Source organism: Ammospiza nelsoni, chromosome 22 (genome assembly GCF_027579445.1).
Source record: "Ammospiza nelsoni isolate bAmmNel1 chromosome 22, bAmmNel1.pri, whole genome shotgun sequence".
Classification (NCBI taxonomy): domain Eukaryota; kingdom Metazoa; phylum Chordata; class Aves; order Passeriformes; family Passerellidae; genus Ammospiza; species Ammospiza nelsoni.
This window is the reverse complement of record NC_080654.1, coordinates 5,449,460-5,475,015: the sequence shown is the minus strand read 5'-3', so window position 1 is coordinate 5,475,015 and position 25,556 is coordinate 5,449,460. Positions and strand designations below refer to the sequence as shown.

The following is a 25,556-nucleotide window of genomic DNA, read 5'->3' as shown; positions in this document are numbered from 1 at the left end:
CCTACCTGTATATTTGCATTATAACCAATAAAAGGGATGGATTTATGAATTTTCCATCTGTGATTAAAATCCAATATTCCTTTAAAAGAATAAAATAGGGGCTAATCACGAATACCTGCAGCAGTTTTGCCCCAGTTCTGCCAGCAGAAGCCTCACTAACCATATCCTGGGATTGATGTGCAATTCTGTACCTGTTATGTAACATCAGCTGACATTTCCTGCAATTGGTGCTGAGTATGGGCACAGTCAGACCTGCACCCCTGAATGCTCCAATCCCCCAAAATCATCACATTTTTAGCAACAAATTATCAGAATGCAGAAAAGTCCCCAAAAACTAACTCCCTCAAAGCCAGGCAAATTCACATTTAATCTAAAGCACTTTGGTGTCTCTTTGGCTGAGTTTGTTTACTTTAAAAAGGAATTTTTAAGGACCCATAGACAAGGAGTTTGCAAAACTGCAGAGATAACTGAGTTTTCCTTTCAGGAAAAAGAGAAAACAGATGCTGTAAAATTCCAAAGCATCCAAGCCCAGCTAACCCACAGAGCTCTTCAGAGACCATCCCCATTAATTAAAGTGTGCTGAGCTGTTCACAGCTTCTCACACACCTTCACTAAATGGATTAATTGCAATACAGACAACGACAGAATCATTTATAGTAAATACACGTGTGATTTCAAGATTTATTTAAGTAAATGTCTGAATTTTTATAAACCACACACACTACCTGTGAATTTGTGTGAGGTTTCTTAGGGTCATGGATCAGAGTTTGCTTGAGAAGTTGCTTCTCCTGTTAAGTGGAATATTACGTATGCTGCCTCTCCATATTTTAAATGGAACCAAGTGTTTGCATCCATGTCCTGTAATGTGTTCCTCCATATTTCAGAGCACAGAGCCAAGAGAAAGCATTTTGCAAGGTCAGTATTTCATCAGCCATCTCACTTTTACATAACACTTTTTTCCCTTTCATCCCATGGTTTATTAATCCTTCCCCTATTCCGATACAACCAACGGCGCTCTTCAAGGGGAAACCCAACTGGAAATCCCCAGCAGGAGCTCCACATCTCGAATTCCAATTCATTTAATCACACTTGCTGTAGCCTGAAGTGCCCAGCCTTGGATACCTAAAAAGGCTGTTGAAGTGGACACTTCCATTTGGGTTGATTCACACCCAACGTGCCCAGACACACTCCTGAACCACCACGGTGACCTGACACGAGGCCTTGTGTAAAAACAAGAAATCAAAAAGCTTTAGGGAGGGCAAGTGAGGATCTGTGCACAGATAAAGGACAGAGAAGGCTGCTCTCCAAGCAGGAGCTGCTCAGCCCAGTGGGTAAATGTAATCCTGATCTGTACCTTGCAGTGACAGAGCCCTGTGGCAGTGGGAAGCACACCATGGTTTGTAGGGCAGGGGGGAAAGCCCTCATAGCACTGCTTGAAGGACATCCCTGCCACAGGTGAGGTGAGGTGACACTGAAGGACATCCCTGCCACAGGTGAGGTGAGGTGACACTGAAGGACATCCCTGCCACAGGTCAGGTGAGACTGAAGGACATCTCTGCCACAGGTCAGGTCAGGTGACACTGAAGGACATCCCTGCCACAGGTCAGGTGACACTGAAGGACATCCCTGCCACAGGTCAGGTGAGGTGACACTGAAGGACCACCCCTGACACAGGTGAGCTGAGCTGCTGCCATGGCACCCAAGGAAAAGCCAACACCTATAAACACTGGCTGATATGTACCGTGGCAAATCCCAAAGCAACCCATGCATGATCCCACAGACAGCAGGGAGTCACCTTCTGCTATTTACTAAAGAATAAATTCCCTCTTATGGCAGAGAAAAGAGTCCTGAAAAATAAAAATCCTTTAGGGATCTCCTCCTAACACTGCTCAGCCTCCAAGGATGAGGTGTGTTCAGGGATTTGGGAGCAATCCCATGGGACGTGGCAATGCTTTGTTGCCTGAATTAAAAACCTCAGCTCTGAGCCTGGCACTTTGCAGGGTGAATAACCAGCAGCACTAACGACTCTTTGCTCATCCCCAGGGGCAGAAGAGCCCAGTGGGATCCTGCTTGCCTTCCCCTCATGGCCTGGGGCCTCCCAGCAGCTGAATGAGGCACTCCTGACCCAGCTTCCGGGACTCGGGCTCTCAGTGCCTCCATTGAGCAGGGACAGCTGACTCGCTCTTTCTCTGGAGAGATGGGGGTAATGGCAGAGCATAAGAAATGGATATTTATGGCATTTGGGAAGAAAAAAAAAATGTGGGGTTCTAAACCCCCCAAAAGCTTTTGGAATCCAGTAGCTACTTAGCTGCCAGATATTCCTGAATCGTGGTTCCCTACCCCACTCCCTGCACTGATTTTGGTATGAGGTCATGACAAATCATCTGTACCCCCACAGATTAAATCTCCACGTTCCTATTTCCAGTGATGTGCAAACTTTCAAAGGAAAAAAAACCAACAATGTAAACAGACCTCAAGAGGACAAATACCTGAAACAGAACCATGTGCGTGGAAAGTACTGTGACAATTAGTAAGAAGGTGTGAAAAAGCAGGTTAGTGCTTATTGCCTAGTAGAAGAGCTGGAGCTGAAAACTCACTGAAGGGAAGGGAAGTTAAGGAAGAGAATGGAAGGACCCAAACAAAAAGGAGTCCATCGAATTCCTTCAAAGCCCAGCAGTGTGTGAATGTGGCCATGCTCAGTACTAACCCCACAGTAAAACAAAGGAGCAGCTCCTCTTGTCACAGACTGACTCATCTCCTACATTCCACGTCAGGGAAACAGCAAAGCTTCCTCCAAGATCAGAAAGGGACCACTGCCCCAGCTCCCGTGGTGTTTTCACTGCCCCCCAGTCAATCAGACACATTGGACACACCGGGTTCTTGTGCCAGGGCAGCTGAGCCACTGTAACAGGCATGCAATGGGATTTTGTGTTTCTGGACAGCAAAGGCTTAAGGGACTAAAATAGGGACTGTGCCTTCCCATGGCTGACAGAGGGACAAACTCACAGCTCAGAGGATCAAGCACCACACAAGTGTGGTCAAGACCCTCCTAACTCAGCTGCATCAATCCCATCCCAGAGCTGCCTCCTACCTCTACACTCTAACACTCCCACTGTAATTAATTATCTGATTTAAGAGTTCCAGCCTGATGGTTCTGCATTACAAAAATCTCTCTTTACTCCAACCTAATCACACTGAGGCTGAGCTCTGGTGTTTTAAGTCTGGAAGTGCAGCCACGTCTGCCTGAGCACAGCACATGCTTGTGGAAATCACCACAAACATGCAGCACTCCAGCATCAAAGACAGGAAAAGATGAGCAGTGAAAAGGTCACTCAAGGTCAAAGCCAACACCAGGGCTGCTAAACCCAAGGTTTTTATTAGAAGAAACCTTCCTGAAAGACTTGCAGAGGAGGGTAGCAGATTTCCTCCCAAGAAAGAAACCCAAGATCTGAAAACCTGCATTTCAGCAGGCAGAACAAGGGCATTGGGTGGATTTGTGCCACAGGTGATGCTGAACCACACTGTGGCTTGGGCAGCTTTGGGGGTAGGAGGGATTAGAAGAGCATTCCTTGCTTCAGTCAGGGCTATGTGTGTGCCAAAGCCCAGCTCATTGGTCCAGTCCCGAGGTCTAAACCCTCTTCCACTGAGCCAAGAAGTGTTTTATTCACTGAAGATGCCAAGGACACAATTTATTTTTACTTCGTTGGGTAAGTTTGGGCATAAATTTTAAATAAACTATTAAGAAAGGACAATTTGAGTGTTGGCTCATGGACACATCTCACACTTTTAAAGCAAAGCAAAGGCCCCAAGGGCTTCAGATTCATTTCCTTTTTGATTTACAAGCCCCTACATTTATTAGCCTTCTGGACATGGGGTGAGGCCCATCCTTCATACAGGCAACTGGAAAGAATTCAGACAAGGCTTCAGCTAAAGTTCACACTCCCCCTATTGGGCTCCACTGCCACACAGGGATTTTACCCCAGGCATGACTTCAAAAGCTAAAAAACCCAAAAAACCAGAACCAGGCTCCCTGACAAGAATAACAGAATTAAGACAATGCTCACCAAGGCATGAGGAACGTTTGCACTGTGTGGTCGACCGGTTGTGAAGTTGTTTCTGCATAAATAATCCCTTCTGAGTAATTAATGAAATATTAGTGCCTTTTTTGGTCACAGAATCCCAAAACAGTGTGGGTTGGAAGGGCTTTTAAAACTCATCCTGTTCCACCCCTGCCATGGGCAGGAACAGCTCCCACTGTCCCAGGCTGCTCCAAGCCCTGTCCCACCTGGCCTTGGGCACTGCCAGGGATCCAGGGAATTCACTCCAGGATGGAGACACTGCAGTCAGACAGACCCACATCCCTCCAGACAGGTGGCAAAGAAACACCAACCTAGGGGGGCTCTCCCACCTTCCATCCCCACATTGCTGTATCTAAGTTGGTTTAATTTATTTAAAACTATGGATCTTCAAGCCTTCAAGTTGTTAAAAATAAGTGCACTCAAGGATGGGTACTTTCTATTGGTGAGGCACGAGCTGGCAGAGGGGGAGGGATGAGCAGTCATGTCTGGGGTTACTTTTTCCAGTGTGCTCAGCATCCATCTATTGAAAAGTTTAAGCCATTCTCCATTTGGTGAAGAAAAAAAAAAAAAAAAAAAAAAATCAATCATGCTCTCTTGATAAGGATTTCCTACGTGACTGACTCAGGCCCCTCCATGTGTCTGAACATTGGTTTTCACCCCATTTATCACATATTCACTATGGAGGGTTCTGGTGTCCTTTAAAAGGTGCAGAGATACAGCCTCACTTCTCCCTGCTCCACAATTCATGTTCCAGTAAGGGCAATGGTAACCAAAGATGACACAGCTTTACATGCTATTAAAAATTGGTTCAGAACACCAAAACCCCAACTACTTCTAGAAAAACCAGCTTCACTGAGGTGCTTTGAATCCTGCAACAGCCTTTGTGGTCACCTCTCAACTGCTGACACTACCTCACTTGCACAAACTCATCCCTGTCCTGTTCTCCCAGTTTGTTTCACCCAACAGTGCATTTGATTTTGGGGCACAACTCCTCCAAAACCTGCCCACCTTAAGGATAAGAAACAACCATTTTCCCTTCATTCTTACCCCCAGCAGCATTTGGATTTTTGCATGCTTGCTACACATCAGTCCTCTCCATCAGCTGCTTCCTAACAGTTCATTTCCAGGAACCAATTCCATAGTGATGTGTCATAGAGATTACCTACCAGCACCTTTCAGGTTTATTAACATGGAATTGGAAAAGTAGCTTTGCTTTTGGTCTTCTCCATGCACTGGTAGGAAATGCTGACCTAGGAGATTCTCCCACCTTCCATGCCCATGTAGCTGCATCTATCTAAAGTTGGTTTAATTTATTTAAGACTCTGGATCTTCAAGCCTTAAAGCCACTAAAATCAGAGTCAGTCTGGGGTGATGCTGAGCGAGTTCCCAACTGTTGCACAGCACTTCCCAACTCAGCACTGCCGCTTAGCAGAGCAGCTGTTTCAGTAAGGGCTTAGGTCTTCAGCTGCCTAATGCAGTAACAAAATTAACCAGGACAACATGGAGCCTAATCCAGCAGGGTGGGGGAAAGCCAGTTAGTGCTCCCAGGGCTGGAACAGGCGCTGCCCCGCCACGCTCGGGCACGGATTTGTCAGGATCTGTTTACACAATCCACTTTTCCCTGCGAAAGGCATGAAAGAAAATACTCTGCGGAGAATCTAAGAGGCAACATGTTCTCTCTGCAGCTTTCTGCAACTTTTCCTGCAAACTGAGCAAACAAAATGAATTCAGAACTATCAGTGCTGCTCCGGAGCTGCATTAACAATGAGCGTCAGGCAGCCTGGAGAGAAAGGGGGGACTGAGGCATTAACAAAAGCCCAGAGAGCGCTGGCTGTGCCCAAAGCCCGGCCTGAAAGGCTCCTTTGTCTCTCTGGTCAATGCAAAGCCATTCAGCAGCCCATAGACAGCAGAAAGAAAGTGAGGGTGGGAGGAAGAAGAGTTCTGTCTCTTTAGGGGATGTCTCCTCAGCTGCCAGGCTGTGAGGCAGAGCAGGGACTTGCATGGAGCTCCAAGCACCCACAACCCTGGCACTGGGCACACCAAGTGCCCACTGAGGGCATGCTCTGCTCACACCCAACCTTCCTCCACCAAGGGACACACATTCCAGCAACTGGACAGCTAGTCCCCAAAAAGCCTCCAAGTGCAATATAAATAGTAAGCTATAGAAAATAACTCCCTGTTTCTGAGTCTGCTGGCTTTTCTGCAATCCCTTCCTCCCAACAATGAGCTATTGTTCCACTCCTGGGACTGAGGAAATGTTTGTGCTCCTTCTCTGAGTCCTTTACATTTAGAGACCTGCTCCTCATTTCAGCATCATTCCCCACTGGGCTAAAAGAACCTGGCCTTTCACAGTTCAAGAGAAAACACATCCAGTATTGACTCCACCAAACAGAATTAACACCCCCTTCCTCATTTTCTTAATGCTACCATAAAACTCAGCAGAGTTCAGCAGCAAACCAAAATATCTAGAAATGGTCAAAGGAGGAGGGACCCAGTTGGTACTGGTGTCCCATTTAAACATGGACACATGTGACCACCAGTCTGAAATGCAGAGTGATAAAGGTGAGCACCAGCTCCAAGGGTCTGATGCTTGCTGGGCATGTTTCTCCTCACAGATGTTGAAAGAGGGATACACACACTCCTCACCTTGGCCACACAGCCACCAGCACCAGGAAGGTCCATAAGGCAAGATCTTCCATGTGGGGGAAGATGTGGCCATCACGAACCTTTTTGTGGCCCACATGTCCCAAGGAACACAAATACTCTACTGTAAAAACCCAAAGCCATGAATTCATGCTGGGCTGCTCCTCTTCTCTCCCAAACTGGGCTCTTGCTGCACATGGGAGCCTCTGAGAAAAAAGCAAAGTTTGAACCCTCTGTGCTTCAGCAGAGCCAAGGTTTTGACACAAACAGACTCTAGGAAGAGATTTCTGCAAGGAGTCTCACCCATGTTCAAAAGAAACATTTAAGTGAGCAAAACCAACAAAGTGTCTATTTCCACTGCTTTAATATTTATCCATCTCTCCAGACCAGGCTCATCCTGCCCTAACCAGGGAGCTCCTGCATGTTCCACACACAGCACACACAAACTGGCTCCATTTCCCCTCAGCAGCCTGTCTTGGGATAACCACACAAAAGGCAAAGCTGGCTAAATCCTGCCCTTTTGCACCACCCTATGAGTTAATCCATATGCTGCCTTTAAACACTTCACTTTCAGGGACTCCACATCTATTTTTGGAGATGGCCAAGGGGCAGGATATTTCTTTATACAAAGAAACAAGCTAATTTATTTTTGCCTAAAACACAAGGGTTTCTTAATTGCAATCACAGGAACAACTTCTGCAAGAATAGCTTGTAAAGATTAAAACTTTCTTCTCCCTGTGTTGTAGCTGAACTAAAAAGGAGGAAAACCCCACCATAAGCAGAGTTTTAATTAAACTGATTGACAGCCCATTCACACGGGCTACAGCTCGCTCAGGATGCCGTTTCCTTTCAGGATTTTTCAATATAGAGAAGCCTCCTGCTCTTCACCATTGAGATAAAGATCTTTTAAAGGTGCTCATCTGTTGCTTCATTGGAAAAAGAAGGAATAACTCATTAAAAACAGCCAGATGTGCAAAAAAAGTTACTGTTCTGGGAAATCCACTCAGAGGGACCAAGCCTGGAGTCATATCCAAACACCCCTGGCAGCACAAAGAGGCATTTCACACACACACACACACTCCTGCACTCTCTCCTCCTCCACTGCAGGAATATTTTTTGCCTCCTTTGTTTCCTTACAGGTGAGGAATGGCAATATAGGATAGGCATCTTGTAAAGAGGGGAAGAGGAACTGACAAACCAAGTCCCTTGCACAGTGAACAGCCATGGACCCATGGCTGCTGCTGAAGTGAGAATTTACAGCTGCTCTGGCAGCACATCTTTTATTTTTCCCTTTTTTTTGGTCAAATCCAATACTCTCAAGTACAATTCTCCGAATACCCTCAAAGGTGAGAAAGAATAAAGAAGCAGAGAAAAAATAGAAAGTTATCCTTGGGGTAGAAAAAAAGTGATTCCTGTGCTTGTCTTGTGCAGGGTCAGGAGTTGGACTTGATGATCCTTGTGAGGCCCTTCAAACTCAGGATATTCCATGATGATCTGGCATGAAATCAGGTAATTCTTTGTGCACTCAAAACTCCCATGAAGGCAGCAGCTGCTACAATACACAAGCCTGGAACCAAAGCCTAAAGAAATGTGGAAATAGAGAACAAACTAAAACACCTAGTGCTGATTGGCAATGACTTGGGCTTCCACTGACAGCTCTGGCATGATGAACAGTGGTGGGATACAAATAGGAAATTCCTTTTCACCTTCCTTAGGTAGAGCTGCTGTGCTGGTCATTGAGAACAAACCCAGAGAGTCAGTTGTACTTATTTATATTTCCAATCACTACATGCACCACACAGCATTAAATAACATTAAATAACAACTCCGTACTCCAAAGATTCAGTGTTTGCACCATAGATAAGAGAACATTAATAACGTGTAGCAAAGTACACCCTGTGTCCAGATAAAGCAAGATGCATTTGTTCTACTTAATTCTGCTCTGTACAGTCCAGATAACACAAGTTTTGAGATGCAATTATGAAACACCAGCATTTAAAATCAATCTATGATAAAAGTTAATATAACAACCAAAGGAAAAAAAAAACAGTTCTCAAATACACTACATTGTACAGGAGAACTCCAAGATGCTGCTTATACCTGAAAATTCACATGGAACAAAATTAGGACTTAAGAAAAGCCACACAAAAACCTCATTAAGGTTATTAGGGCCACTAGAAGAGCTCCAAGTGTAGATGGCACTGAGCAGGTGGATTTAAATCCCAACTGTTGGGCTTTCCTGCTTTCAGTACAAACATTGCAGCCAACACTCCAGGCACAAACAGGCTTAAAGGGACACAAGCAAAATGTGTGAACCAAATGAGCTTCTTCAAAGCATCATCTGAAGAGATTTCCTGGTTTTATGTTCCTTGCTTTCACTGGTGGTGAACTGCAAAGAGGGTGATGTGTGTTTTGGGTATAGAGATACCACAATCTCTGTTCACTCATCTCGCCCCATTTCTCAGGTGTCTGAGTAAACTCTGAGATTGGGATGATGTTAAAATATTGTCCTGTCCCCTGGCACCATGCAAAGTGACTCCAGAAATTGTGCTTTTCCCATGGAAATCCAAGCCTACCCTCCGATCCTACTGCTCCTAAAGCTCACAACAGGCAGCACACCTGAGGCCTCTTGAGAGGACTTTCCCTCACGGGGAACTTCACTGTGATTACACTGACCCACAAACCCAAACCTACAAAGGGACATCCTGGGCATTGCAAAGGCAAGGCCAGCCTGGGAATAATGCAGAAAAAAAGTCACAATTCCAGCTGACAGATGAACAGCTGCTTGCTTGAGGGCACCATGTGATGAACCATGCAAGCTTTGGCCTTTTCTGCCCACTGCCACTGAAGGTTGCAAAGGGAAATCGATATTATTACGAGACACAAGCAAAATGACAATATCATGCAACACCTGCAGCTGATCTTTACTTTTCAGTCCCTGGAAACACTATTGTGTCACAATTCCCTTGTATCTAAGACAAATTTAGCAAGACAGCTGCTCTCATTCTCTCTGGAGTCAGGATGTGTCAAGAAAGTGAGGAAGCTCCTTTAAAATAATCCTGATTCATTCACTTCCCATGCAAGTGACCCCACTTTCTTCCACTCAATCCTTCTGCAACCTGGCTTCTCTGGAACAGCAACAAACAGCAAACAGCTTCAGCAGCTTCACAGAACCACAGACTGGTTTGGGTTAGGAGGGACCTTAAACTATCCAGTCCCAATCCCCTGCCAAGGTTGGGATCATCCAGTCCCAACTCCCCAGAGTTATGTTTCCACCTCTCCCAGCCTATCACTGTCTCATTTAATCCAGATAAACTTCCTGCTTTCCTGAGATGAAGATAAAAAGTTACAGCAAAGAAACAGCTTTGTTCTCACCTTTAAGCAAGGGAAAATAAAACACCCAAAGCTCAGTTACAGCACCCTGCAAGGTGACAAAGGAGGCACCACAGAGGGCCAAGGCCTCGAGCTGGACAAGATCCTTGTGGCACCACCAAAAAAACCAACATGGGGAAAAGGTTCAGGACCTCACACTATGACACCAGTGGCAACAAGGGCAGAGCCTGAACTAAGTGATCAAAATGTGAGGTTCAGTGCCTCACCAAGTGTTACTGACAATCATGGAACACCCTGAGCTGGAAAGGACCCACAAGGGCCAACCCCTGGCTCTGCACAGACACCCCAACAATCCCAGCCTGTCCTGGAGCTCTGGCAGGGCTGTGCCCATTCCCTGGGCATGCCAGCACCCTCTGGGGAAGAGCCTTTGCTGATCTCCAACCCAAACCCCCCTGGGCCAGCCCCAGCCCTTCCCTGGGTGCTGTCCCTGCTCACAGAGCAGAGACTGGAGCTGTGCTCCACTGCCCTTGGGAGGAAGGCAAATACAAAAGGAGATGAAGTCCCTCCATCAATAGCAGCTCAATGTTTCTACTGATGTATCTGAGATGTATTTTGGGTGACAACACTCAGTGCTGCAGTGGAATCCCCCTGCTCTCATTTGCCAAACTTTGTCACAACACATTTATTATGGGATGTGTTAACAGGATGAAGCTGCCAGTACCAAACTGGAGCAGATCCTCTCTGTCCAACATCCTTTGGATCAGTCTGCCTTCAGAGCCATGGTATGGAAAACCTGGGGAGCAGCACATCCCCATCCCCACCTAAAAATAACTGCATTCCAGGAGTGACAGTCAATTCTAACTCCATTACTCAATCTTGATTAAATCTAACGTTCAGTATATTTCTTAATCAACTTGCCTCGAGTGCCTACTTTAGGGTTAATCTCTCAAAGCCTTTTTCAGGGGAGAGAAGATTCTTCCACCATCTGAACACACCAAGGAGCAGGTAGAACATGAAAATAATTATCCACAAAGCTTGTTCTTTCCAAAAGTATTTGGCAAAGCACTGGGGGTTTTTTGTCTGTTTCATATAAACACGATGTAAAACGAAGTTAAAACAAAGTCTCAAAAATGCCCTTCAGCATTTAAAAAGGATCCAAACTCAGAGGAAAAAAAGCATTCTGAACAAGGCATGGTGCAGTAAAAAATAAGTCCTTTGGATCCTTTTAACTGCATTTATTTTTGTGATTAACTACAACAGAAGGGAAAATAAATCCACTACCTAACAGAGAGGTATCTTCACACTGCTTTCCTTGATGGAGCTCTCCTAGAAAGAGGAGACTTTTTTTGGCTTCCAAGCATTTGGAAAGTGATAAAAACCATATTTCTGTATGGAACAGTCCAGCAGGGGAATGGTGTGCCAGCTGCCAGCGCCCTGAGCACACATGGAGGCACCTCTGCACACTGCAAACCTCCTTCTGCAGACCATGGAATGCAAAGGGGCTGCCAAAAGCCCTCCAGCTGCTCAGGAAGGCATTTCTGCCCCAGCTGATAACACTCCCCACAAAGACAACCACACCCACCCCTGGCCTGGCAGCTCAAGAGTCCTCCCTGAGCTGTGACAGTAAAATGATCCTTGCTGGAAACAGTTAAATGTGGAAATGAATCAGGGAATCCCAGAATGGTCTGGGTGGGAAGCAGCCCTAAAGCTCATTCCACCCCCTGCCATGGCAGGGACACCTTCCATTATCCCAGACTGCTCCCAGCCCCATCCAGCCTGGCCTTGGGCACTGCCAGGGATCCAGGGGCAGCCACAGCTGCTCTGGGCACTGCAGAAGGGTTGGGAGAAAAAGAGATGTGCTAGGAAAAATTCCTGGGTCACTTTTCTAGGCAAAGGCACCAACCAAATTAATTTCAGCCATCCCTGGGGAAAATGGAAGATCCTCATCCCAGATGTTGGTCAGAACCATCACTCCTAGAGAATGAGAAGGAGTTTTCAGAGTGAAGAAACCACACTGTTCAAGAAATGAGGGGAAAGTAGGAATCTCTAACAGGAGACATGCATTCAAAAAAACACATCACACACACCAAACTCCCAGGCAGAGCCAAGGAAGGGCCAGGGGAGACAGAGGCAGATCTGACATGAGGCAATGTCAGAGCCACAACTTGTGATGATAATTTCCTTTATTGAATTTTCAAGCAGGAAAAAAAAAGCAACAGTAGTAGTCTCACACTGAGCAGCAGCTAAACAAGACTGAGCAAACCTCCTGGTAGATGCTGTAAAAATATCCAAAGCAAGGCTGTAAGCAAGCTGCCTTGATGGAGATGACAAGGAGTGACTGGGAGGAGACAGCCAGGGAGGAGAAGGCTCTGATCTCCTGTCTGGCCAGATACACACACCAGCCCACTCCTTTCTGGAGTAACTTTGGCTTTTGGTCTATTCCAAAAGGAACAAGAATGGTTCCTCAGCTGTTCTCTGCACTTTTGGCTGCATCAGATGCTTGTGCACATCTAGTCTGGCAGGAAAAAAGAGGTTTTTAAATAAAATGCCACAGAGCAGACAACACAGCTGAAGCCACACCCATCTTCCTCCTTTCCCACTCTGAAATGCAACTGCAGATACAACAGTTATTTTTAAATGCTCCTGAATTTCAATCATTGAGCTTAAAGAAATTCACATTAAACAGCCAAACCAGGCACTATCTCACACAAATCCAATGAAAACAAAGGTGCCCAAATTCAGTGCAGCTGTCCCCTGACCAGCAGCTGAAACAGCAGTTTCTGGCCTGATAGCAGCTCAGGGAGAGGGAGGTAAGCTGATAACCACACACTGGTCTGGGCTGGGAAGCACAGAGCCACTGCCACTACAGCAGGGGACATAAACTGGGAAACACCCCAGTCCCAACAGCCCCACCAGGAAGAGAAAATTGAGATTGTTTGGGGCTGCTTCCTTCAGAGCAGTTACTTAACACACACAGAGTTATTTCTATACCAAGTTTGCCCTGTGCACACATAACCAGGTAAGAGCATTAAAACCACAAGAGCCAAAGCAGACAGGTGACATAACTGAAAAGGCACAAGCAGGGGAAGGCAGAGCAGGAGGAACAGGATCCCATTGCAGAGAAAGATTCACAAGCTTTTATTCAGGTTACAGCCTGGAATAAACCTCTATGGGTATGACATCCTACCTTCCCTCATGCTGAACTCACAAAGTAAAACCTCCCAGCTCTGGCTTCCCCTCAGTGCCAGCAGTTCCTGCAGCTGGGGCACCTTGTTACACCACAGAAAAGAAAGTTCCCACCCAGACATGAGCACTGCAGAGCTCATTCATGGCAACTTTCACCAGGAGTCTGAATTGCTGTGAAGCACTAAAAACCACCTGACTTTTTGTTTCCTGTGCATGCCATTACCACAGAACCGGCCCTGCCCACTCACCTCAAACTCTGTGCCCCAAAACCACAAATAAATCACTCCAGCTTTGCAGGCTTTACCCTGCTCTGCTCCACAGGGACAGCCCCTGCTTGTGTCCTGAGGGCTGGGGACCCTGCAGCAGCATCCATCTATTTCTGAGCCAGGCTCTCCATGTGGATGATAAGCAGGAATATCAAACAGCCTGGTATTTTACTGTCTCATTCACTCAGCTGTGCTTCCTGTGGTGTCTCCAACACTTCACACTGTGACCTCATGGGGAAATGCAATGCTCTGCTGGTCACTCTGTTGTGGTGACAGCAGTGTTGGCACCCAGAATGATGGTCATCCCATCAGCTGAGCAAGGAATCCTGGAAGAATGATTCTCCAGAATGTTAATGCTTATTTCCATTCCCAGTGCTGTAATTCCTCGTGGGTTTTGGCCCATAATCTTTATTTCAGCAGTTTATCAACATGAAATGAAATCCTAAGTCCCTTCTTGCCACATGCAGAGCTTATGACTTCCCCTGAACTAAAATTCTGTGTCATACAAAATGAAATCCAGGGAAAGCTGGCATCCAGGGAGGGCAGGGCAGCCCACACAGCTGCACAAAAACCAAATTCACAGAGGGTTGTTGGTAGGATGAGAGCCCTGAGTCTCCTCAGTTCAACCCTCTGCACCTCCAACTTCCCCTCCTAAGGAATCTGAGGTGCACACTTCACACACACCTGTGCAGGGCAAGCCAAGAAAGAGAAACAGCAGTGACATATTCACCCCACCTGGGTCTGGAGATGAGCAGTAAATTAGTTTCTGAGCATTTCCCATTCAAAGAAATCCTGGTTTACTTCCATTGGCTCACCCAGGTCAGATGGGGCTTGGAGCAACCTGGTCCAGTGAAAGCTGTCCCTGTGGAACAGGATGAGCTTTAGGGTCCCTCCCAACCCAAACCATTCTGGGATTCTATAGATTCAGGCCACAAACAGGGGCAGAACACAGAGGGAAGTCTGCAGCTGCTGATGTGATGCCCCACACAGAACCAACACAGAGGCAGCAGTCAGTGAAGATGCACCTGTGCACTGTCCCACATGGGAAAGGAAAGGAAACTGCAGGACCTGTCCCTGCCTGGCTGCTGGGGCCCATCTGCACCACCACAGCTCCTTTTCTGAGGATACAAACCCCAGCTGTGCTGATTTCAGACTGCAGTACCTCTACAGCCACAGCAGGGCTTTAAGACTGAGCTTTCCACCTACAAACATTTGGATTTCATCACCACCATGGCCACAAGTGCTATCACCACCTTCAGCACGGACAGGGAAGCCCCCAGAACTGGCCCCAAACAATCCCAGTGCCATTTTAGCAGCCTTTTTTTCAAATTAACCATAGTTAAGACCAACACTGTGGATGGGAAGAATAACAGAAGTATTTTTCCCTTAAATGCTGATGTTTTGGAACACTGCAGAACAGGAATGGATCAAATCAAACATTTTGGATATCCCTAGCACCTTTGACATTATCAGGGGCTGCAGTGCAATTTGGCTCCCCAAACTGGTTGGAACACATTTCATCTCCCTCCTTTTTCCCCACAACCCAGAGACATTTCAGACCCACTCACAGCCAGTGTGGATGATAGAGATATTTTGTCTCCCATTCCTAAGCACAACATCATAAAAGCAAGGATGGAGCTAGACCACAAGAAAAAGCAATCCAAGCCTGAAGAGTGAATTCTCCTCCTTTGAAGGAATATTTGCAACTCTCCTCCCAGTGGTGGAAGCTCAGCAGACTTTTCCAAGAGCTTCCAAAGCATCAGTGACCTTTAGGAGTTTTAGCTCAACCAGTGAGACCTCAAACTCCCTGATGGAGACCAAGAGCCATCCCTGCTTTCAACACTTCCAAGCCTGGCTGCATTCTTCCCCCAAAAACTCCTTTCAAACAACAAGACAGAGCTGACCTGACAACAGAGACCCAGCTCTCCCCACTCTCTGTGTCTGTCCTGCTCCCTTGTTTTATTTTTTATTGCTGTGCTCCAGCTCCTTTCTCCACACCCTTCCTAGGTTGATTAATACTCATCCTGGAGCATCAGATGTCTGGTAATTCAAGCTTTTACAGCACTCCACACCATAACTCTCTGTAAGGCTCACACATTTCACCAGAAAGCTTTTTGCTGACTGTTCCCCACCCCTGACATCCTGGATGACATTCTGGACAGGGGTCCTGGCTATAAAACTCTCATTTCTTCAGCTGCCAGGATGGGAATTTGGTGACAGTACAATTCATTCATTTATTTAATGCTCCTAACATCAGTGTGAGTGGATCAAGTGTGCTTTGGCTGCAGCAAGGCAGGGAGGGGCTGTGCCAAGGGCCAATTGCTTTGGTGACTGCTGGCAATGCCAGGTACTGCTGGCACTTCCATGAGATGGGGTATCTGGGGCAAAATGGGAATTAATTTTTATGGTGCACAATCTCACAACCAAATATCAAAATATAGAGGAGTTTATCTGAGCAGATGAACTTTTTCAAAATTGACAAAGTGTTTTGGAAAGGTAATCAATGGAATTAAGGCAAACAGCTTAAACTCATTGAAACTTAGGCTTTGTGATATTTGCATATCAGCACAAATTAAGTCTTTTTTTCTTTTTGAAGAGACAGACATAAAGGCACTTTGAAATCAATTTTAAAACACAACACTGAAGAAAAACATAAAGCTCAAGCTGGACAGGTTGACAGCTGAATTATTTGCATTCACAACTCTAAAATACAAAACACAGAGCCCAGAAAGACTGATTATTTGGAAAAAGACTGTCCAGTGACAGGTATTTATAACTGTATGAGCACTACTGAGAAAGCAAATTGAAGCTGGTTTCATATTATACAGAGCAAGTAGAACTCAAGATGTCTCACCAGCTCAAGAAATACTACATCCAAAAGCATCTTCCAAATGAGCCATGCTAAAGCTGCTGAAATCCCCTTCCCAGCACACTCCAGAGTTCAAGGTGCACCATGAATTTCACATTAAAAGTCACAAGAAGCAGGCTTTAAATGCTTCTTTGGTTTCAGTTCTTGAATTCCCCCCAAACAACTGGCATAGGTTGCTCACCCTCAACTCCAAGAACCCTGCTGAGTTCCCTTTCCAACATAAAACATTGAGTCAGCCCAGTGATTCAGCTGCACATTGCAAAACTCAGTGTCCACTATGGAGCCTGTACATCACCCCAAACAGGAATTCAAGACTCCCAAAAAGTCTTCACGCCAGATTTCAGTCTGAATTTCACATCAGACCTGACAGTTGTGTGGAAGATCTCGTGGCAGCTCCAGGACAGAAGGGCTGGGTCTCACCCCTCAGGAGAAATGCACTGGGTGTTTTTCACAAGGTCCTTTCCTCAGGATCCTTAGGAGCCTTCCCAAGAACAGAGGTGACTAAAAAAACAAAGCTGAAAGGAGCATCACTAAAAAACTCTTTCCCTTTGATGCACATAGAAAGATCCTCCTGCTTGGTTTGAAAGACCAAAGACTTCTCTCATTTTTGCCTTTTGGCAAGAGAACAAACTAAGCCCAGGAAAAGCCAGTTTCAAGGCACAGTAACTTCTATGACTTATAATAACACATAAAAGAGGGAAATCAGTTTTCAGACCACCATTAGCAAAGCCATAGCACCAGCTGAAATGGATTTTCACCCATCACCAGTGACACAGACACTGCAATCAGACTCCTCTGACTGCTCCAACTCAGTAACTCACAGTCACCCTCACATGTAAACCAAACCACATAATCATCATCTGACAACCCCAAACAGAGCAGCCCTGCAACATTTATCAGTTTCCACCTTCCAAAAGCTTCCCAAACTTAGGAAAATCTGTGTTATTTAAGACCTTTAACTGCATTAATTCCTCCTTGCTTAGTGTTTTCACAGTAACAAGAGCAAACTCCAGGGAAATTTCTGTTCCCACCACATTCAGTCCCCTCCCCTGCTACAAGCTTTGTGCTCCCAACTTTTCCAGCTATTCCTGTGCAGACACTCTCACTCCAGAGCATGGGAGCCTCATTCCTGCTGAGCTCAAGCACTTGGAAAGGAGCAGCTGCTCGTGCACCTCAACAAGTCCCAACCCATTCAACACTCCAAGAGACTCAGAGAGGGCTCCCAGGATCGGCTGAGGATGGGATAAGCTTTATTTCCAAGACATTCTGGAAGCCACTTGGATTTTTTTTCAAGCCTATCTAAAGCTCTACAAATATTTCAACTCTCATGTAGATAAAGGAAACATCACGTTGTTACAACCAACAACCAAAATCTTATTTTTGGTGGCAGAATGGATTTAAACCTGATACAATCTCAGTGTGGGGATACTTTTCTCTCCACCTTAACTACACAGCAAACAAAGGTAAAAGCAACTCCTCAGGTACAACAGAAATACAGAGCATGTAATTTTCCTTTCAGGAAAGAAAAAAAAATAATCACGCTGTCCCATTAACCTAGTTCCATGCCCAGCAGCAATTTGACTCAAGTCCCATCAGCAACAGCGTGCCATCACCTATTCCAAAAAGAGGGAGTGTGCCCTGGGACACCTTCCAAAGGTAAAGAATAAACCAGAGCAATAACATGCACCAGAAAATTTCACTAGCCTAAAAGCTGATTTTGCTCTCCTCCCTTTGATCCTTTTCTTTTTTAAGAACACATTCGATTTTCTTCTTCCAGCTGTTCCACATCATCAGCTCCTGTTTGGGAGTCCAGGGTTTGGGAAGGAAAAGTTGTACAGAGAAGTGCTTGAAACTGCAGCAAGTGTAAAACACAGCACTGTGAGAGTGTCATCAACTGCATTCCCTTAAAAAACAAGAAAAATTCATTTCCCCTGGTTCCTCCAGAGCACAGGGCACACAACTCCTCCCCCTACAAGTTCATGCCTTGGAACAAACACCAGTTTTCTCTTCCCCATTCATTCCAGAAAAGCTTTTGCAATTGCCAGCAACCACATTCAAGTCACAGATAAAGTTTCCTACCAAAGCAATGCCTGTAAACCAGTGATACCCCATCTGTAATTCCCCAGAGTAAAAATTCCAGCAACTCTAATCATATTAGTGGATTTACACACAACTAAAGTTGACAGTTGACTAGCCCTGAAATTGCTGGATTAGGAGAAAAAGAAAATATAGGTTACCCCTGCCTTCTAAAGGGAAATCTTCACTGCTAACTCCTACTGCTAAACAAAAGTAAAGCAAATGCACCAGCTCAACACATCCCAATGTCTGCTAACAGAAAAGCCTTTCAGCCTGAAAATGATGGACAAAATCCATCACAGATAAAATAAAAACCAGCTTAAAATCCTTCTACATCCCAACATCTAAAAGGAAAGTTATTTATTCTGAGTCTCCTGTTACTCTCTCAACAACTTCTTACACAAACTCTGCTCCCAAATCAGAGCTGCTCATTAAATACACATATATTTAAATGGATAAAGTAACCCTCACCCAGACTTCTGCCAGAGAATATACAAAATCATGTCCTTGGATATGAGAAGAAAATAAGCCACTTGAAATCACATTTTTAGAATGGTTTTCTCAAAGAGATTTCACCACAAAAATCTTACAAAGCTGGTCAAGTGACATATCTGCGCTCTAACATGATTAACTTTTGTCATTAAATAAATTAAAGCTATTGCTGCTTGAAAGAACACTGAGATGTGCCAAGGCTGGGGAACATCAACAGGGGAGATGGCAGAGAGGGCTTAAGGCACTTTATTTTTTGGCAACTCACTCCCCAGTCCGTGCTCGTTCCTCCCCTGCAGAGGAACAGGCAAAGTCTCTTCTCCAACCCTCCCAAGATGTTTGATCTCCACAGCTTCAACACTTCCAAACAGAAACACTTCCCAGGCAACACCTCTGCCCCCTTCCCTTCATCCAGCTGAGATCTCAGAACATTCCCTCCTCAACTCAGAAACAGAGAGCAAGGGATACCCCTGATCTCAGCCTGGTCCCTCCTTCCTCCTCTCACCTCTCCTTCCCTTTGGGAACCACAATGCTCCTGACACTTTCCTCACACATGGCTGTTGTATTCATATTGTTGTTATCATATTTCTAGAGTCCCATACCTTCTGAGTGGTTTTCTCACAGGCAGCTCTTCACAACAGTGTTGCTCCTGCTTCTTCCTCAGGACTCCTCCAAGCCTCTCCCTGACCAGCCAGCCCACCCCCTTTTATCCCAGTTATCTTCATTAGCCACAGCTGCCACCCAATTAACAACATCACAGCTGCAGCCCATCTAGAACAACTAGGATTGGGGCAAGGCCACTTATACCATACATATATTTTACTGAAACTCACAGGCCACTCATACAATACATATATTTTACTGAAACTCATAGGACACTCATACAACACATATATTTTACTAGGACTCATAGGACACTCATACAATACATATATTTTACTAGGACTCATAGGACACTCATACAATACATATATTTTACTAGGACTCATAGGCCACTCATACAATACATATATTTTACTGAAACTCATAGGACACTCATACAATACATATATTTTACTGAAACTCATAGGACACTCACACAATACATATATTTTACTAGGACTCCTACTATACGTGGCTGCCACTGGCATCTGGCAGAGGTTTCCAGCTGTGCTCTGGCTGGTGTCAAAGCTGTACAGGGAGTGCTCCACACCAGAGCCACCACCAGGCTCTTCAAGCTGACTTTTGTGCCTAAATCCCTTATCCTCAATCCAAACTCATCCACAGACAAACTCCAGAGAGCACAGAGCTGCTCCCTCAGGTTGTCTGGGAAAACACCACTCAAAACGGAAGTAAAGGAGGGAGGATGGCATTGGCTCCAAACTTCCAGAGGGTACCACAGCAACTCTCAGAGACCCCAACCCTTCAGTGCACGCTGCAGATTCTCTGCTGGGCAAAATTATTGGGCACTTTCTCCTCCAGCTCAGCTCTTGGTTCATGGAGAGACAACAGAGAACCCCATGCACCCAGTCCTCCACAAAAATCTTGATTTAACCAGATCTCCAAGGCAGGCCTGGCATCCCAAGACTGGGCAAGCACTGCCAGGAACTCACCCTGACTTCCCACACAGCCTCAGCCATTCCTCAGTGCCATACTGTATTTTCTGCTCTCCTCCTGGGCCTTGGGGAAGCTCCTTGCATCCAGAAGATGCCACCCAACACAGCAGGAACCAGCACAGCACTTCTGAAAGGAACTACAGCACAGTTAGCTGAACAATGCAGGAAAAACTGAAACTAAATGACTGAGGCAATGTTAGTAAAACACACATTTCCTTGCACAGCAATGATGGAACTCACAGAGGTCAGTCCCCCAAACACCAATCCTTCCTCTCTGCTTCTCGGAAAAGGAATTAACAAGGAGAAAGAAGAGAAAAAAATAATTATTAACAGTCTGTTGACACCCACCCTGAGCCTGCCACAACCTGCAATGGCCTGAGGAACACCCAATTTTTCAGAGATGCCCAATCCCATATGGAAGCAGCCAGATTGAAGTCAAGTTTACTGGTGCCTGCATCAACAACCAGGAACTCCCTTAAAACGTGAGGAAGTTGGGAAAAGAAAACAAAACCCTCCTGACAGCAGCCCTGAGCTGCAGACAGCCCTGATTTGGCCCTGACTGAACCATTAACCAGTGTCACATTAACCAGCAGCTGGAGATGTCACCCCAAGTGCCATCCATCAACCTGGCTGTCCCTTACAAGCCAATGTTTACCCAGGTCTAGGCTGGGAAGAAACTGGTGACCTGATTATATTGATCCACAAAATTTATTCACAGCACAGGGACTTTTAAAAGAACAGCTTAATGTAAGACACACCAAAATACTCCATTCCTAAGTGGGAGAGTAAAGAACAGGGTGGAGTGTGACATGTGTCAGAAGTGCCACTGAGGTAAAACCACAAAGACCCACAGAGCCCTTGCAGCACCTTTGTTCCTGCACCTTTTTATGGAAGAAGTCTCACTGCAACTTCACTGGAACTTCTCCTGCAGAGGCAGTCTGGCAGTCAAAGCCAAGGAGGGCAGACTGGGATTTACTTTTTATAAAATCCCTTCTGTGTGTCACTTCACCCTCGCTTGTCCTTTCCACCCAAATAAGGGTCAGACTCCAGTTGAAGGGTTTATCCATACTGACAACTTCTGAGCACAGTTTCTGCCTGAAATCAGGTTGGCTGAGTACTCACCACCACCAGAGCCACAGAATTATCCCAACTTACTTTTACACAGGAAATTTAACTTCTTAAAGCCACTGTGTTAAGGAAATTCCTCACAAGTCTGTCTTGTCTTACAGCAGCTCCAATAACTTCCTATTTAGCCGGAAACAGAATGAATCTCACATCCAGACATTTCTGCTCTTCATGTCCATCACTTTCCAGCTTCTCTTTCTCTCAAAAAATATTATTTTCTAAAAAAAAAATCTTTTTTCCCCCTGTATTTTAATTTTCCCTCCCTCGTGCCTTGTTATATGCACAGGCTAAACACTTCTCCCTCACACAATTTTGATTTTTTTCCAATTACACAGATATCGTTTAATTTCATGATACATTAAGTCTGAAACCACAGGTATTTCCAAAGTTACAAAGTTCACCAGTAAGAAACTGCTTTGGTTTAAAAAGCCCAAGTCAGAGAGAAACCTGCAACTCTTTTATCTGCTGTGAGGTAACAGTGGCTCAACAGTTGTATCAAAACACAGAGAAAAAAAAAGAAACCAAAGAGGGCTAAAAATAAGGCTGAACTCAGATGACCCCCTGCACTCCAGTAAATCAGGGATGAACCCTCCTCTCCCAGCCTCAGTCAGAGCAGCACTGAGAGGTAACAGCTTTTGTTTATAATCAAACACAGGTTTTGGTGGAGGATAAAACCAGCCAGGGCACCAGAATAAGCAGCAAAAATAAAGTGTTTGGATCTATTGCAAGCACAGATCAGTAGTTCGGGAGTTAAGGAGAGAGATATCGGTCAAACACAATGTTTTCAAAACAGGCATGTCTAGAAATAAAAATGAAACTGTGTCATTTGAACCTCCCCACTTTTATAACACCAACTTGTGATTTCCACCTAACACTTCTCCCTCTCTCTGTCCCTGCTGGTCAGTTGGGTCCCCAGGACAGGACACACAGCAGCCCCACTCCTCTAGGAGCTTATCCAGCCTTTCCAAGCCCTTTTGTTTTTAGGAGTAACCCCAAACTTCATCCCTCATGTGCTCCATGCAACATTCACCAAAAGGAACAGCCACAGCAGCACAGCCCCCGTTGGACCCAGCAGGGTCCCCCCAGCAACACACGGAGAATAAAATGCTTCGGACAGCCCAGGCAAACTGCAAACTTCACCTGTCAGGGCACCCAAGCGCCACCTTCCCGAGAAAAGAGCCCCTTCCCAGCCAAACCAGCACCTTGCTGGGCACAGCCCGTGCACGGCATTCCCACTCCAACTCTTGGCACATCCCTCAAAACCGAAGCAAATTCTCCCCGAGCAACAGTTTTACTCACCACGACCCCGCTGACTCTACTGACAGCACCTTTCTACTTTTTATATTCCTAAAGCACCGGTTGGAATTAAGGAATGCCACGAATCAGGCAAAAATCGGCCAGCAAAGAGAACGTCCAGGGGTTTTCACTTGACCCAAACAAATCCCTAACGTCAACAGTCTCATGATTTAAGCAACGAATTTGTTGTCATGGCAGGGGTGATTCTTGCCGGAAGTTCAAGAAAACAATGGACCTAAACTGGTTATAAAAGAGCTGGCTTTTCCCACCTCCAAAATGAAAGTGAGAGCAGGAAAATGCTCATACACAGGGAACACAGTTCTGAGAGCACAGAAAACCACCCTGGCGCTTCCACCTTAAAATCCAACACACCGCCAAACATTAATAGCAAAACACACTCCCGGCCGTCCCTGCACCATTCCCGGCTAACACAGCACGGGGATATTTCACAAAGTGTGTTTTTCACGTCACACTCCCCCCAAAAACTCCAGGGAGAGAACAGCCAGTTTGCCACGGGATGCTGTCGGACGCTGCAAACAAAACCTCAGGCCGGCAGGCACTTTCCTGCTGATCCCTGCAGTATTTCCCTCCTGACTCGGGGCCTACTCGCAGCACAGAACCCAAGACCTTTAAAAAAACACTCGCAGCCCCCGCCGGCCTCTCTTTGTAGCAGCGGCCGCTTTTGCTGGGGGGATTTTGGGGAGTGGGAGCCTCCTCCTCTTCCTCCCCATCACGCGTGGCCTGCCAGGGAAAGCTGCTCAGCGAAACGTTCCACCTGAGATTTAATCCCACCGGCCGAGTAGGAAAAATGAAATAAAATAAAATAAATCACATGAAAATCGTCCACAGATGTAAATAATAATAATAATAATAAAAAAAAACCTGGGTTTAAATTCGCCTGGAAAAAACAACAAAACCAAAGCACTTACCTGGGCAGGACCAGAAGCAAAACTGAAGAACGATTTATAATTAAAAGTTTACCCTTGGGGTCACCGCTGCTTTGGGGGAGGGGGAAAAGGGACCCCCTGGAAAGGGCTGACCCTCCAAACCAGCCCACAGGGGAGGCGCACGGCCCCCCTTCCCCGGCGCCATCCCAGCAGGTGCAGCCCCCCTTCGCAGGGGGCCCCACACACAAACAGCCACACAAAAAAGAGCCGGGACCCCTCAACAACCCCCACCTCGCACACCCCCCCCGGCTCCGGGGGGCCCCGCGACCTCCAACCCTCCCTCGGTCTGGGGGGCCCCGCGACCCCTCACCCCCCTCCGCCCCCAGGCCTGGGGCTCCCCGCAGCCCTCACCCCCCCGGCTCCGCTCGCTGTGGGGAGGGGGAGTCACCCCCGAGCCCCCGGGGCAAAGGATACTGTTGGGGCGGCTGTGGCGGCAAGGCCCTGATGTTGGGGTGAGGCGCCGGCGCCGGGTGAGGGGGAGCCGGGGGGGGAGGCGGCCCCGCCGCCGCCCCGCTCCCGGGGCCGGTCCCCGCCGCCGCCGCCGCGCCGGGTTTCAAAGCCGCCTTCTGCGGTAAACTCATGGCCAAGCGCAGCCACCACCCCGCGGCGGGGAGCGGGGCCGGGGGGAGCCGCGGAGCGGGCCGGGGGAGAGCCGGGGCAGCGCGGCGGGCCGGCACCGGCGCCGGTCTCCGTGACAACGCGCCTCCCGGAGGGCTCGGGAGAGGGGCCGGCGGGGAGGGAGGGAGGGAGGGGAGGGAGGGAGGGAAGGGGGGGCGGCTCAGGCCGCGCTGCTCATGAGCCGGCGGCGGCGGGGGGTCGCGGTCGCCCTCGCCGGGGGCAGCGGAGCCGTTCGCGGCGGCGGCTCGGGGGCGATGCCGGCGGATTTTCCTCACTGGAGTAGCGGAGCATCAAACATGGCGCTGCGGCCGCCTCCAGCTGTCCGGCCGGGCGGGCGCTCGGGCGCCTTCGGGCCGCTCCGGAGCCGCTCGGCCCGGAGCCGATCGGCGACCTTCGGCTCTTTCCGGAGTCGCTCGGCCCACCTGTGATCGGCAATCTTCGGCTCTTTCCGGAATCGCTCGTCTGCTAGCGCCGCTCGGCAAACCTCGGGTTCTTCCGGAAAGGCTTTCGCGCGCGCAAGCGCCTTGCCCTGTACCCTCTCCCTCCCCTCTCGGCCCAGCACCTCCCGTGACCCCCGCGCTCGGTAAACTTCGGTTATTTCCGGAAGGCGAGGGCGTGAGACAGGTCGGGAGGCTTCGGAGGGACTCGGAAGAGGGAATCCCGCCCCGCTCGTAGCTCTTCGGAGCTTCTCGGCGATTTTCGGAATCCCTCGGGATCGGCTCGGGCACAGCTTCGAGCACACTCGGCTCTGCTCGGAGAGACTTCGGCAGTGCTTGAGAGTGAGGGATTGGCCCGAGGCTGTCAGTGGCCCTCTGGGGTCCCTCAGCAGCTACCCCACTGAGGGCTTCCCCTGCCCCAAAACTCACCCCCAGCCCCAATTCCTGGCGTCTGAAGGGGCTGGAAGGGGCAGCACCGCAGCCCCTCCGAGGCATTGTGAGGGCCGGCAGCCCTGAATGCAACATGGAAGTCTAGGACCCCCTTGGCTGTGAGGAGTCCCACAGTATCCACCCTACCGCGGGCCTGAGGAAGGGACT

The 25,556-nt window shown here is 47.4% G+C and overlaps 1 protein-coding gene across 3 annotated transcripts in view; it reads right to left on the bottom strand.

The window, feature by feature from the left end:
- The window catches only part of EIF4G3 (eukaryotic translation initiation factor 4 gamma 3), a 146,023-nt gene extending 121,187 nt beyond the window's left edge, over positions 1-24,836 (bottom strand). For all 3 annotated transcript variants that reach the window (XM_059487645.1, XM_059487646.1, XM_059487647.1), the window contains exon 1: positions 24,319-24,836. In XM_059487645.1, coding sequence (XP_059343628.1) covers positions 24,319-24,485 — 167 coding nt within the window. In that variant the 5' untranslated portion in view covers positions 24,486-24,836. The remainder of the gene's footprint in view (positions 1-24,318) is intronic.
- Positions 24,837-25,556: the final 720 nt, after the last annotated feature.